This window comes from Pundamilia nyererei, unplaced genomic scaffold, assembly GCF_000239375.1.
Source record: "Pundamilia nyererei isolate P.nyererei 1_Seehausen unplaced genomic scaffold, PunNye1.0 scaffold00217, whole genome shotgun sequence".
NCBI classification, from domain to species: domain Eukaryota; kingdom Metazoa; phylum Chordata; class Actinopteri; order Cichliformes; family Cichlidae; genus Pundamilia; species Pundamilia nyererei.
Window position 1 is genome coordinate 443,342 of NW_005187618.1, and position 15,826 is coordinate 459,167.

The 15,826-nt window shown below is 40.3% G+C and overlaps 1 protein-coding gene across 1 annotated transcript in view; it reads left to right on the plus strand.

Annotated features, from left to right (window-relative positions):
* Positions 1 to 514: 514 nt before the first annotated feature.
* Positions 515 to 15,826, plus strand: part of loxl2b (lysyl oxidase-like 2b) — a 48,994-nt gene continuing 33,682 nt past the window's right edge. Inside the window, exons 1-3 of the mRNA XM_005748237.1 lie at positions 515 to 744; positions 2,544 to 2,903; positions 3,168 to 3,343. Coding sequence (XP_005748294.1) covers positions 2,555 to 2,903; positions 3,168 to 3,343 — 525 coding nt within the window. The 5' untranslated portion in view covers positions 515 to 744; positions 2,544 to 2,554. The remainder of the gene's footprint in view (positions 745 to 2,543; positions 2,904 to 3,167; positions 3,344 to 15,826) is intronic.

Sequence of the window (15,826 nt, forward strand, 5' to 3'; positions counted from 1 at the left end):
GAAATCAGACATCCAGCATCCAACTTATTATAAAACATCCCAGGAGCAATCAGAAAGTATTCACAATATAGAAGTGTGTTCTGAGAAGTATGTTCATTTATACTCTGAGGCCTCATCCTCCAGTCTTGCCCACCAGGTGGACTGACTGCCTGCAGTGGATTGGGAAGCAGCCAGAAGCAGAAGGTCCTGGAGGTCCTAACCTCCTGAGTATAGAATACTTTAAGCTGGAAAAATATGATTCAAATAAAATACAGTAGATTTGTCCTTTGCTTGATTGATGTCAAACATGAAAGCTGTTTTTTTAAATATATTTTTAAATTTCAGTTATTGTGATGTGTTGTCCCATGCAAGCAACGCCTACCCCCACACAGACACGTCTCTACACTGTACACTGAGCTGTGCAGCCACTTTATGCTTTCTTTCATGCTCCCCCCCTCCACCATAATTGAAAACAGCTTTCCACACGCTCTCATCCACTGTGAGCTCTCTGTCAGTGCTAGTCGGATGTGCAGTTTTTCACGTCCCGGTCCATCTTTGCTGATCTCATGGTAAAGGTGGGCGTCAGTGGGCGGTACCGCTATTGAGGCCCGCTCATTTTTGCATTGGAGGGAGTGAAAGTTAGAGAGCTGCAGCAGCAGCGGCAGCAGAAGAAAAACAGCTGACTTCAGGCTTGGTTTTTACGCACCGTGCTGTTGCCTGTTGCTGCAACTTCAGGAGGGACGGTCTTCAACGGAGAGAAGAAAAGTAAGTTCAGCCAGAGCTTGCAGCTCACTTCAAGAATGTAACTAGCCATTGTTACTGAGACAGGAAGCTTGCATTGAAAGTTTTCTTTACGCCCTAAATTCAGTGAATTAAGAGTCGTTTTCGAGGTCTCAAAGTACTGAAATATTATTACTGAAGCCATTACTATTGTGTGACTTTGAGCATCACATTGGAACTTTATGTAATATAGGTAAAAAGTGAGTTAGTTTTCCGGAATTCAAGTTGTCACCACAGCCTCTAAAAACTTTACAAGACTCCTTCCTGGTGATGAAGATGCATCTAAAATTGGAGTGAACATATGTGTCGTACATGTTACTTTGAAGAAAAATTCATGCTAAAAATCCACTGCTGAGTTCCCGAGTGTCTACTTGCAGGGAAGCACTCCTCAGCGGTTTAGCAAAGAGCATGAGAAGACTGGCTGACATTCTTATAAACTGACATTTTGACCTTTGCAGCCAATGCACAGTTCTCCTCTAACAGCAGACTAGACTCATACACCTATCTGCAGAAGAGGTTAAAAAAAAGGTTTCAGATATCAGGGTGTCCACTTCACTGAAGTTCTTGACATTTTGTTTTAACAAAAGCGAGCAAGAAAATTTCGGATCTATTGGTCCGTTTGATTAGAAGCCGCAGAGTGCCTGCAGCTTCACTCAGAAATAAACAGCTAAGGCTTGTTTCTGGAGGTTGAAATAGAAGAAGAAGTGGGCAAATGATCAGCTGGGGGGAGCCTGCTGTGTTCTTATGTGTCTCGCCTTACCTGAACTTTACCGTGTCCCTGCACACTGACCACGATTTTTTTTGTCATCACAGCGGTTTAGACTCACACATTGAAAGCAGACGCCAAGTCTGTGGGCTTCATTCCATCTGTTCATGTGTGATGTGTGTTGATTCTAGCTTGTGTAACTGCTGCCACGTTACAGTGAGGAGAGTTGAAGGCCTGCACAGTTGATGGATCATATGTTTTCTAACAGATGTTTTTTCCAGCAAAAGGACAGGATTTTCCCTGGAGGCCAGCTTTTCTTCACTCACAGAAAACTAGTGGGCGATCACGAGAAATGTTTTACTCAATATAAGTCCAGTAAGTCAGATAGAAATAAAAGAAGTCAGTTTTAGTCACTTATTTTTTTTAAACGTTTTAATGCAGATGTCATTATGATTGAGAAAAAATAAAGTCAACATACAGTACCATGAGCTTATAACGTGCGGACATGCACTTTCTTTCCTTTTCCTTTTTTCCTTTTCTTAAACTGCCAACAGAGCTGAACCAACACTAGATTGTATTTTGAGATAAGTCCAGTATTTGCGCACCTTTTAGCTCTGTATTTAGTCTCCACCGCCTCGTGAACTAAATATTTTACTTCTGCTTACGGGCCTGATGAAATCTATGAGAGTAGAACCAAACAGTAAATCTCTTAACAGAAACAAGTGTGGAAACCTGTTTAAAGGCTTCACGGTACTGAAGAGAAGTGCAGAGTTTTGTGATTATTCTTTTTGGGGTTGTCATAATGAGAGACCCCTTTAACGTCACACAGCTATTTAATCTACTTTCAGCATAAAAATATTGAAGTGCGGGTTTAGGGAGGCTGTTTGAAGAGGCAGGTCTGTGATTAACAGCCTGACATTTAGTCCCTAGTAGTCCCCAATTCCCATAATGCAGTGCAGCATCATTGTTTGTTAGTTGGTTCACAAAAGGTTTCACTGTGGACCTTTGTGGTTCTCAGACTGTAAAAGGACTACAAATATCATTGCAATTTTTTCTTCTCTTTTTGGCTTTTCATTAGCTCCAACCAAAATGCGGGTCATCCAGAACCTATATGCTCGCACTGCTGTTCTATTGGTGCTATTAAAGCTGTCAGTTGCACAGTATGAGCACCTCGGCTACCCCCCAGGCTACCCATACCCAGAACAGGAAGAGTACACGGCCCCGCAGCTGGATCCAGACACGCCCAGGATTCAGCTCCGACTTGCAGGGCAAAAGAGGAAACACAATGAGGGCCGAGTAGAGGTTTTCTACAACAACCAGTGGGGCACCGTCTGTGATGATGACTTCAACATCCATGCTGCCCAGGTGGTGTGCAGGGAGCTGGGCTACGTGGAAGCTGTCTCATGGTTGCCATCTTCTAAATATGGGAAAGGAGAAGGTACTGCAGGACTTTTCTTCTCATCAGCGTGGAAACATATTTAACATATATTCAACATATATAACATGATTAACATATAATCACAATATAGATGGCATGTCTGGATGAACATGTTATTGATATAACCTTGTTGGCATTCTTTTTTCAGTTATGTACTACTATAGTAATTAAAGACTGTATAACAAATAATAAAAAATATTTGTTATTTGAAAATAAAATTCCTTCCCACAGAAGCAAGGATTAATATCTATTTTGTCTCATCAGGACCCATCTGGTTCGACAATGTCCACTGTACTGGCAAAGAAAAGACTTTGGCACAGTGTCAGTCCAACGGGATCGGCATTTCAGACTGCAAGCACAGCGAAGATGTGGGAGTGGTGTGCAGCGACAAGAGGATCCCGGGATTTAAATTTCTCAACACTCTGCCCAACCATGTGGAGGTAAACTTACAAGGCCCAATAGTTCTATCCAACTTTTGTATTTCATGTGTTTGTCAGCTAGGATCTGCTGTGTTTGTTGTTATCTTGTGATGAACACCATTTAAGCCTTAGAAGCCTTTTTAAAGTGTACAAAAAATACTGGATCCAACATTTGTTCCTGTGTTATTTCTTTCAGAATATCACAGCTTTACCAATTAATAAAGCTCTTCCATAATAGAATAGCACTAGCAGTATAACATATGGAGCTGCTGTACGTCAAACTCACCTCTAAAAAAATTAATTTGGTTGAAAAACAGCTGCTGTGGACTAAAAGCCAGCAGCTCTCAACCACTATCTGTCCTATTAATAGTCCTTTCTGAATAGCCTGCATTGAAAGCGCGTTGGGGAAAGTTCACTGGTATTTGTTAGGTGTCAGACTTAAAACTTTCATAGCAGTTTGACTGGAACCTTTAAAAGCCCAGCTGAGCATTGCTTTTGGGCCTGCTAATGGGCTCAGAGCTAATTGCCTCCACAAGCAGAATGTTATCTTTCTGCTCACCGTGCAGGCCTCATAACAGTGCATTCCACTGTTATGAGCAAACTGCAAACCAGAACTAACTCTGCTTCTGTCTTACTGACCTGTTCAGTTGAGTTTTCCTTGTTTCTTTCCAAAAACAAATAGAAGGATTTAGTGGTGTTGATAAAAAAAAATACTTTCTGAGTCTGTGAGCTTGTCATATGTGCTCCTTCTCACTACAGACTTTGTTAAAGTTACTATGACTGTTGTTATGTCAAACAGAGGTGTGGCAATGTTTTTTGGCAAATTACACTCACCAGCCCCATTATTACATTATTAGATAGTACACCTGTTAAATTGTTGTTAATGCTGATGTCTAATAGGCCAATCACATGGCAGCAACTCAATGTATTTAGGCATGTAGACATGGTCAGGGCAAACTTCTGAAGTTCAAACTGAGCAGCAAAGTAAGGAAAAAAGGTGATTTAATGGACTCTGAACGTGGCATGTCTAAGTATTCCAGAAGTTGCTGATCTACTGGGATTTTTCCACACGACCAGAGAGCCCCAAAAATATCCAGAGAAAATATCCAGTGAATGGCAGTGAAAATGCCTTGTTAATGTAAGGTTAGACGCCTGACTGCTTCAAGCTGATAAGAAGTCAACACTGACTCCAATAACTAGTCATTACAACCGTGGTATGCAGAAGAGCATCTCTGAATGCACATGTGCTATAGCAACGGAAATCACTGGCACACTTTGGACTCCTTAGTACCAACAAAGCATCATTTAAACACCACAGCCTACCTGAGTATTGTTGGTGACCACGTCCATTCCTTTATGACTACGTGTACCCTCTTCTGAAGGCTACTTCCACCATGATAATGCACCATGTTGTGAAGCTCAAATCCTCTCAAGCATGCTTCTTGAAAATGACAATGGGTTCATTGTTCTCAAATGGCCACAGGCACCAAATACCAAATGTCAATCCAGTAGAGCACCTTTGGGATTTGGTAGAACTCAAGATTTATATCATGGATGTGTGGTCGTTAAATCAGCAACTGTGTGATAGTATCATGTTAATATGGACCAAAAAGTCTCTTTTATCTAGTGGTATTTGTGGAACGAGCTTTCAATACTGTGAACGACCACTGGAAAAAAAAAAAGCAACAAAGCTTTAGGCAGAAGAATATTCAGCTTTCTTCAGGCTTCAGAGATCTGCTAAGCTTACTTGAACTTCACAACACATTTTTTTCAGACCTCAAATAACTTCGTGTTTTTTCAAATTCTGCTCCAGCGGATTCTGACTTAAGTGCAATAGCTTTAGAACTTTTATCAGACTTTACGTAGCTCCCTCTAGAGGCAGAAAATGCTTTTTTAATCACATATGTGATCATGCTCACTGTAAAAACACTTTAATTTGTAAAGTTGCATTACAGGAGCAGATCCATCTAAACGACTGCCTTAAGTTTACAAGACTAAATATCAAGGTTGTGATTGTTCAGAGAGCCCAGCTGTAGAGCTCTACATGTCTCAAGTCACATTAAAAAAAAAAAAAAAAAAATCAGACTCAGCTTTTCCACTCACTAAGAGGAATCACATGGGCCTCAGCGTGTAAAACACAGCCAGCTGGGAGCCCCACTCTGCCACACAGCCAGGGCCCAGCTTTATTATCTGGTGACTCACCAGTGTAGGGGCATTCTAGTGTTGAATGGCAGCTATGACGGCATGTCGCTGGGGATGTGGGGATGTGGGCAGGATGTAGGAGCACAGCTGCCTTTTCGAGTGATAGTAAGTTTATTGCAATGTCTCTAGCCGTGTATACCAAGATAGCAAGCTAAGTCAGTGGCATTACGTCAGGGCAAGCAAAGCAAGCAGTACTTGTCTAGTGAAATCGAAAAATAGATATCAATTAAAACATACTAAAGTAAAGTGTTTTTTCTTGTTTTATCTCAAACAGAGCTCTCTCATAAAGCTTTCCTGCTTGCATCCATCCTTTACATCACTGCCATCTTGTGGCTGCAGTTGCCTGTTGTCTCTGGAAGCAGAATTAATTTAGCTTTATAATGAAATCCATATGGGGTAAACACTGTCATGGGTGTGTCCATTTCCAATTAACAATGTCTGAAGCTTGTCAAGCAGAGCAATCGGTTGTTTGGGGAAGCACACTGCAGATAAACCTCTGATCTTTGATGGGAGACTAGCGTGCTAGACAAGCTGCTGCTGGCCCCACTTTTACTCTACTGATATCAGTTATGAGCTGCACCTAGTATGAAAACAGAGCTAGCTTTATTTAGAAAGTAAACAAGCTGTCTCATTTATCACTATAAGAGTGCTTTCTCTTGCTTTTAATAACTGTTAATAACTTGTTTAGCATGCTAGCAATGAAATCTTTAATGATGGGGAGATGGAACCCTGCCGTGTCTTTTTTTTATTTTAATAAAACAGATAATTTGACTAAGTACAGGCTCCACTAACACTTTCAGATTAACGTCTTGGTTAATCAGTTCGGTTGACCAATGTACAAAGTTTAAGGAGCTGCTTTGCTAATACAAGCTTAAAAATATGTTTATTAAGCATTTTAAATAAAGATATAGGACTTCTGGAGCAGATTAAAAGCTGGTCTGGTCCTCAGCCACTAGAAACCCATAATTTTATAGAATATGATACTTTATTGTAGATTAAACAGAATATAAAGTGTTTAAAACCAGTTCAAACTGAAACATCCTCAATCGATATAAGGGTGACAGGGCGGGACATTTTAATCTGGTCCATTTTGTGTTATTTAAAACTAAAGGAAAATTTATTTACATTTAATTTAATTTTACTTAATTTTTATTTGTTTATTTGTTTATTTTATGGAGCTCTGGGAGGGCCATAGACTCTGCCTACCTTTCTGTAAAAGTTACCACATGCCATTAAGCAAACGTGGAGATGAAATGTGAATCCTTGCATGCACATTTTGGTGAACTTTGCAATCCCTGCGCAGATTGTTGTGTGTGTGTGTGTGTCTGTTTTTTTTTTCCTTTCTTTTTTATCTTCTCATAGAAAAAAAAGTGTTGTTTTCATTGTGACTTTTTTAAGAATAGCGGAAAAACGCATCTCATTCCACAAATTTGTTCTCTGAGGTATAGATGGATTACAGCAAACATATATTTAGCATTGTGTTTCAGACAGCTGGACAGTAAACAACACAGAGGCACAGCCTGTGCTCAGTCTGCATCTCCAGAAATATTTACAGTGGCATCTCCCTCGTGTTTATGTATTCCTCTCTGGCTTTGAGGAAGCCTGCTGCACTTCAGTTTATGCAGATGTGACTGCAGAGGCTTTTTGAGGCCTGACCTGCAAATGCATTTCATTCCATTTAAAACCAGTTTCAACATCAGTGAGTTTCAGGATTTATGAAATGTGATTCTTGGTGTTGACCATTGAGGGCTGCTTCATTTATTCAAGTTAGAATAACAGTGATGCAGTCAGATTTGTCAGCCTATTTTTTTCATGTCAGCATTCAGAGAGGGATGGAAAACAGCAGGTAAAAAAAATGAGAAGATCAGCCACTGAAACAGGAATATTCTGAGTTGTTTGATTTTATGGAGAAGTGTTAAGTGATCTGCTGCACAAAGGGGCAGGAGGCACTCAGAAATCTCTCAGGAATCTCTGCCGTCCTGTGAAAAACCAAGCACACCTTTACTGCGTCCACAGGGATTAGTATTGTAAGTAACAGCCAGGTCCTGCTAATCAAATACATTTGATGAATTGATCATTAACAAGTGTGAGCACCTCTATAAAAGAAGCAGTTTTAGCAGTTTTCTGGTGTGTAGCATGCCATAATCCCAGCAACGTCACCCAAGGTCAGCGTGTACAATGACGAGACAAATTGCAAACGACTCTAGAGCTACATCTCAGACTCTACAGTCCCCAGTCAGCATTTTTAATGTTGAAGGTAATGTAAGTATGATTAGAAAAAAACACTGAACAAGTATGGTTTGCTTGGAAGGGTACTCTGAGCAAACGAGAAGACTTCGAGAGCAAAGTTCCCGAGGAGCAAAGTTGGAAGTTTGACCACAATGCACAGCAGTACGTGTGGAGAAACATAGTATATCGACACAAATACTTCATGCCAACTGTCAAGCATGGTGGTGGCTTCTTCTACAGCTGCATCCACTGATCACCTGGCAGTCATAGAGTCGACCATGAACTCCTCTGTATACCAAAATATTTAAGAGGCAAATACAAGGTCCTCCCCCGTGACGCTGATAAAGATAAGTAGAAGAGAATTGATGGATGGACAACTAAGTGGACTTCTTGTGCAGATACAAGTATAGTTAGTTCTAGGGGACATAATTAGTTAAACTGTCCATGTAGGGACATAAATAGACCTTTACTATGCCCCTTATTTTAGAAGTTTAATATCATTACTATAGGTAACATAGAAAATGCTAACAATCTTTTTTTAATTTTCTGACCTACGATTCCTGACTTGAGATGTCAATAAATAAAATAGAATCCATACATCTAAATCCGATAAGTGAAAGATTCCCTTCTGCTTATTGAATTCAAGGTTGTCCGGGAGTTGGAGCCAATCCCATCTGCCTTTTATGGAACAGCTAGTCTATTGCAGTCTGCAGTCTATTGACAAGCATTTGCACTCACATTTACAGCTATGGACAATCTAGAATCACCAGGACTGCGAGAGGAAAGAGTACCCAGAGAGAGCCCAGGACTTTCTGGACCTTCAAATCTAGAAGGTACTAGATGGTAAATGGTAAATGGCCTGTATTTATATAGCGCTTTACTAGTCCCTAAGGACCCCAAAGCGCTTTACATATCCAGTCATCCACCCATTCACGCACACATTCACACACTGGTGATGGCAAGCTACATTGTAGCCACAGCCACCCTGGGGCGCACTGACAGAGGCGAGGCTGCCGGACACTGGCGCCACCGGGCCCTCTGACCACCACCAGTAGGCAACGGGTGAAGTGTCTTGCCCAAGGACACAACGACCGAGACTGTCCAAGCCAGGGCTCGAACCGGCAACCTTCCGATTACAAGGCGAACTCCCAACTCTTGAGCCACGATCGCCCCACCAGAGTCAAACCCAGGACTTTCATGCGGTGTGGACAACATTGCTAATCACCACACCACTGTGTATTGTGATTTTCTCCACTTTTCAGTTTTGACAGTGAGGCATTAATGATGAATGAGTACAGTTCATATATAGTGGAGTTTTCTGTGACGACTGTGATGGAAACAGATTTTGATGATAAGATGCCTCTAAGGCAAATGCTACCTTGCTCAGATAGTCTCTGTTCTTCTGACATATCTTCTCGGGCTCATGCTAGAACAAGCAGGGATGAATTCAGAATTTGGAGATTAATACAACCAAAGCTCTTTTCTGTATTTCTAGTTTTTCTTTCACACCAGTTTTAGCCCTCTCAACTCTTTCCCTGCTGCTGTCTTTCTACTAAGAAGATTACAAGCACCCATGAAATCACCACAAGCAGAGTTCTGAGCTCCCATTTTCCTCTCTTTAGTCATTTTTTCCTCCTCCGAGCCCTTGAAGTCAAATCTCCCACTTTCCTTCCCTGTAAACCTTCATCCATGTCGTGGTTCAGCGCCATAAATTGCTTCCTTGTTACCCCTTTGGCATGTTTGTGCTATGGATTAATTCGTGGCTGCCCTTTGTGTCACAGCCTCAAAATGATTTGGACCGTTTCATTATTTTGCTCACACAGCTGGTAGATGTTTCTGCAGTGACGTAAAGGTTTTCGCCCTGAGGCATCACATTCTCACAGAGGATCTCAGGAGGATGTTTAGCCTCTGTAGAGTTATAAATTAGGCGCTCTCTCTGAGATCGGTGTAAACAGGGCCTCTCACGTGCAGGGGAGTTTGCTTTCACAAAAAAAAGTGATTTCACGTGTAAGGACATCTGTCTTTTTGCTGTGTTCAGACAGTACAAAGCTAATTTACCAGGCACTTGTTGATGGCAATGGAAGGCATGTGTTTGATTGCTCTCTGTTTTCCTCGTCATATGCAGCACAGATTTCTCACATTTAATGCGCTGCAGATTTAGTCTGCCTGTTTTAACACTGCTCTTTTTCTTCCTCTCTATCATAATGTGCAAAATGTGTCACATCAGAAAAATACATTTGCTGTCAGACTAGAAGGCAGACTGTTAGATAGTCGGATATACACATATTCTTATGAGTTTCCAGCTGTGTCACTTGAGCATTGCAGTGGCTTTATTGTCTCTTTGTTGAGAGTGGCTGTGGAGCATGCCATCCTCTAATTGGAGGGTTGGTGGTTCGAACCCTGGCTGCTTCAGTCTGCGTGCCAAAGTATCCTTGAGCTAGATACTGAATCCCAAATTGCTTTAATGCTTTACTTGGAGTGTGATTGTTGGATAGAAAGCACTTAGATGTCACATTGTGACTTTGGCAGTCCTCTGCATCTATTTTATAGCAGGGTAATGAACTGGATGAGTTTACAGGTTTTTATTTTTTTTATGTTTTATTTTTATGTGTTTGTGTGTTCTTGACACAAACACAATAAACAGAAAATGATGAAACTACTTACGAAGTGACCTTCTACAGCTGGGTATATTGTCTCAAAGTTTTCCAAAATCTTTCACAGAAATGTGAAATTATGTTACAGTGACATTAATTCTATTTATTTGTCTTCATCAAGTAGTGTCAAAACCTTACATATTTACATAATTTCCTCATTATGTACGCAGCAGTTGCAAGCTCGTTTATATGAGTCCTAACAATATTGCTGCATTTTGTCATCCTGAGTATGGATATAGCCATATAACCTCAGTTCACGACAACAGTCACTTTACCTTATACTGTAAAGGTAAAGACCTTACATTATTAGGAGAAAAGCTCAAAATCAGACCATCCTGTATGAGGAAGCACCTTGCAACATTATGAAGGAATAACTCTCTTTTTGTAGGTAGTATTTTGTGCACACAAAAGAGCAGAGAAAAGTTTAGGTGATGAACCAAAATCTCTGTTCTGTGTCTGTGCCACGTGGCAATCACCAGGGACTCAGTGTGGAAGTGCCAAGAGCTGCAGTTCCTCAAGGGGCTTGTTGAGATTGGGTCCAAAAGCAAGTGAATCTGCATACTCTTGTGCTAAAGCACCAAATTCCTCAAAAGACAACAACAAAAAAGACTTTGCTGCTGACATATGAGGCTGTAGGATATAATTGCCTGATGGCCCCTTCACTTAGAAAGACGTTTGTACTGCACTGACTGCTGCGTTCAGTAAAAATGGCTGAAAATTTGTGTTGTGCTGGCTGCTGCACTCGGTCTGAACTATGTCCTGGTCATAGCTCATGGTCTTTACGTGTAGAGTATGTGCCTACTCCCTGTGATTCTTCATTTCTATTGGTTGTTTGAAGCAAAAACAATATAAAGATGGAAGTACCTATCAAGATGCCATCCACTGGTTTCTAAAGTCCTGTTTTGAAGCCTCAAGATTAATGTTTCTGACATCTTGGTTTCAAAAAGTCATAAAAGTCATACCTTCCACAAATCTTTAGCCAGTGAGCAAACAATGGATAATCCCTCATTTTGAAACGTAGTATGGCCAAATCTTTAAATAGAAGTTTAAATAGCCTTGTCCTCTGAGCTGTATTTGAGTTATAATACTATAAGTGTAGTTGTCTTGCAGAGTGAAATCCTAGATTTTTGTTTGTATATTAGAAGCACAAACTGGGAGGTGTCTGTCTATGACACACACATACAGATGTATGGATGAAGCTTGCTCACCTGGTTTGCTAGTTTAGGTCATTAGCTAATAACTTATTCTTGATAACTTATCCCTCCATCCTAGCATCACTCTGGACTGTTAGAAAAGTAGATGGTAACAACAGTGAAGCTTTTTCCACAGACTGGCGGCCGATGCTGTGGTCGTCTTTCTTTCATATGCTAACTATAATTCGCATGTCAGCATGTAGCTTTTTTTTTGTACAGACTTTGGTAAATATTGTTCTGGTCTAAAAAGGCTACCTGCGAGAGCAAGTTCAAGAAATAATCTTAAATTTATGAAAGAAAAGGAAATTTAAAATTGAGCTACAAAACAACAACAACAAAAAAAACCCCAAACTGGTTATTCTAGCTAAATGCCTGTCTTTTGGCTAACTCTAGTAGCCAAAGAATTAAAAATACTATTTAGATATGCTATTATTTGACAGGAATTACATTAAAATGGATAACTCCGACTATATGCTTGCTCTTGAAGTTCCACAGTGGCTATTTTTAGCAGGTTGTGCTTTGTTTGTTTCAGTGGTAGCTGTGTGTGTAAATGGCTGTTTTTAGGCTGGGTTCATTTAATGTGCTGCACCTGCATCAACAGGGAAATGATCAAAAAACACAAATTTAAAATGGTAGTACTGATACAAGACCAAAGAGGTGTTGGCGAATTGGTCTAAATGGCAGTTTCCATTAGGAATGTCAGACTCAAATATTTTTTACCATCTGCTTTCCTGTAAACAGAAACCAGTGCTGAGAACTTTCACACAAGATGAGACAATAGATTCCTCCGAGCCAACTCCTTGTACCCAGCAATCATTCCCAAACGTGCCTTCATTTTCCACATTTTAATGTCACTTCATTTTAGAGCTATATAAAAGGGCTTAATTTTCATTCAATCATTGTCTTTGTAATTTACGCCCCAGTCTAGCTCAGTTGTCATGACTGTGAAACATCTGTTTCCAGTTTGGTTACAAAGGTTCTCTTTTAATGGAGGAATTGCAGACTGCAATGCAACATTCTCTGGATTCTGTAAAACACCAACTTCTAATGTTCCTATTAACATTCCAGCTGGTGGAATTCTGATTTTGAATAAAAGCTGGCTATCAATTAAACATGTTTCCATGTCATCACACAGATAGTGACTTGTAAAAATAATTCTGAAAACAAAGTAATGCCTAAAATTAAAGGTTGTTTTCTACAACTCTCAGAAAGTGACGTTACAACTAAATCCTACCCTGCCAATGAACCCAGAGCCTCGGTATTTCATGGTGGAAGTGAAGTGATTTCTGTGAGCAGAGTTGCTAAAGGCCTTTATTGGAGCCATATGTTTCTACTCTCTATGCACCTTATTGTTCCTTTCAAAAACAATCTGTACTTCACTTTGGGCTGAAGTGAAACTATGTAGTAACAAAAATTGTGTTGTATTTTGTACTCACACATGACTCTGTATAAAATAATGTAACTAAATAAATGGTGGTTATATTTCTTATGAGCCAAACCACGACTAAACCCTGTTGGTTGAAAGACCACAAGCATGTTAGGTATGGTATGTGGCAGCACATCCACAAGCACGCTTCTTCTAGTTTTCACCTCGTCTGTACTCACTACTGCTTACCAGAACTATCTCACAAAGCCATTTTACCCTTTTGAATGTCTTTCAGTCCAGTCATCTGGCCGGTACAATTTTTGTCCTTGTTAAAGTGGCTCATGTCTTTATACCTCACAATAAAGACAAGAAGTGACTGTATAGCAGATGTCGATTTGTTGGAACTGATGAGGTGTCTGACAATGCCCTCCCTTTAACAGAATAAACCAAAAAAGTGTAACTATATGGAGCCTGCACTCCAAGGTTTCCATTTCAGAAACTGTTTGCAAAAAAACTGGAACAATGTCACAAATTCTCAATTTTGAAATGTTATGCTACTGGGAGGAAGGAGATTGGAAAGAATTTATTCAATTTGATAGGCTATTTGTTATTTTAACAGTTGATAGATGATCTCCCTCTTACCTTTCAGATGTCATATGTGAGAATTATAGCCTAATACTTATCCAAAACACAGCATTTGTAATATTAAAAGAAAAACAACACTGAAAATCCTCTAGGTGGTTGCCAGTGAGCCATCTAGGGTTGTCAGGGTTAGTCGTTAGACACATAGAAGGCTTAACTTTTAAATCAATAGTGTCAAATACATTTAGGCTTATAGTTCTCCATTTGGGGATGCCAAATGAGGGAAAATTCCACTTGAAGGGGTAGAAGTAAAGCTAACCCTATCCCTAAACAGGTCACGGGTGACCTGGAGGATTATTAAAGGTTGACAGTGTTTCTTGAATTGGTTAATTTGTTTTAATTAAACCTGTAACAGGGAGTAGTGGAGGCTCATCTGATTTGATTCATGTCTTTCTCTCCAACTGTCATCCCTAGACAGACTGGCAATGAACCACTTCAGTACCCATAATTCATGGCAGCTTGTTTTAGTCTATGTCTGAAAGCTGACTCGTGTGCAATTTCATCAGTGCAAAATATTTTCATCTGGTTCCCATAATTTTCTGAGGCATAAACATGTTGGTGTATACTCTTACCAGTCTTGGCTGTGCTTTTAGATTAGTCTAATGAGAATTAGATTGATGTAACTTTATTTAGGACCTAACTGTGATCTGTGACCTACCATATATTTCCAAGGAAAACAGAAAATCTGCGTATTTACTGGTGCAAATACTCCAGTACAAACATGCACTAAGGTGTCCTTGAGAGTTAAAAGCAATTCAGATTGTTCAAATGCCAATAAAGTGATCAGTTAAGCTGTTGTCTCAGGTGTCAAATTCAGTGGTAGCATCCAGAAACCATGGAAACGTACGCGGTTCCATGGAATTTGAAGTTAGGAGCTAGCTAGGTCGCTGTGTCCCCAAGTGCAGTCGCAAAAACCATCAAGTGCTACGGCGAAACTGGCTCACATGAGGACCGCCCCAGGAAAGGAAGACCAAGAGTCACCTCTGCTGCTGAGGATAAATTTCTAAGTTGCTGACCCCTGCGCTAGCGTAATATTAGGCATTAGGCAATGTATTTTACAGAGTTGAATGTGAGGGGTAATTGTAAGAATAAATTTGCATTCACCAACTCAACTGATTCAAAATGTAAAATTTCATCGTTTTAGTTTTTGACAGAATCGCTTTAATGTGATGCCAGTGCTTTATTATAAGACTCCACCAAACCCTTGTTGCCTGTATCATTCCTTTGCTATGTCACATGAAAGCTGCTAAGGGAATAGCAAATGGTAAGAAAAATGACTTCCTTCTTAAGATTACAAGCCCAGAGTATAGCAATGTTATTAGCATTTTTAGTCAAGAAATGTTATAGTAATAAATACAAAAAAATGCAGTGGAAAACCTCAAAGTATAGCCTCTGTGAATCATGTTTCCTGTACAGCTTATCCAACTAATGACAGTTCCATCTGTGTGCTTTTTCTCTTGCACAAGCAAAACGTCATGAAAGGTCTTTTTCCCCTGAGAGGAACAACACAAGACACACATGTTAAAAATCTCCTCTTGTGTTCATAGTGATCTTTCTCAGTGCCTCCGTGTCTTGTCTAAAAGTTTAGTTTAGCCTCTATTTACTCGCTCATATGAATCCCAATTAGTTTTTTTGCATAACCACAAACCAGTCATGTACTGTGTATCCACTACACCCAGACAAGGTCACCATCGCCACATTTCCAGTCATTATCTTGTTTCATGATTTCAGGCTTTATGCAGTTTTATGTCCTCTGAAGCTGAGACATCAGTGCCTCGGAGCAGAGTGATTAATGTGGTTATCTTTAGGAGTAAATGGAGTATAGGCAGAACAGTGATTTGTAGCTTTCACTCTGGCGGCATCTGCCCTTCCTTGGAGGCAAGTACTAATTGAGGAAACCGTCCTTTATCATTATTTGATGTCTAGGTTATTCTTGGCCATGTATAAGAGCAGTCTGTTTAGTTAAGCAACATGCTCTCCTTCCAGCCAGACTGAACTCCCTCCCCTTAGCTCGAACTGTCACGTAGCACAAGAATGTTGGTTTGGTTTATGGGATAGTAAGATGTTTATTTAATCTCTAAAGAAAAAAGAAGAGATGATTTTTGACAGTCTTTCACTGCCTGCGGGGTTTCAGGGCACTGTGTCACGGTCTCGCTGGCAGACCGTGGGGATGTGGGGAAAGGAGGACCCAAAATGCAGGACTCTACAGTGCAACAGT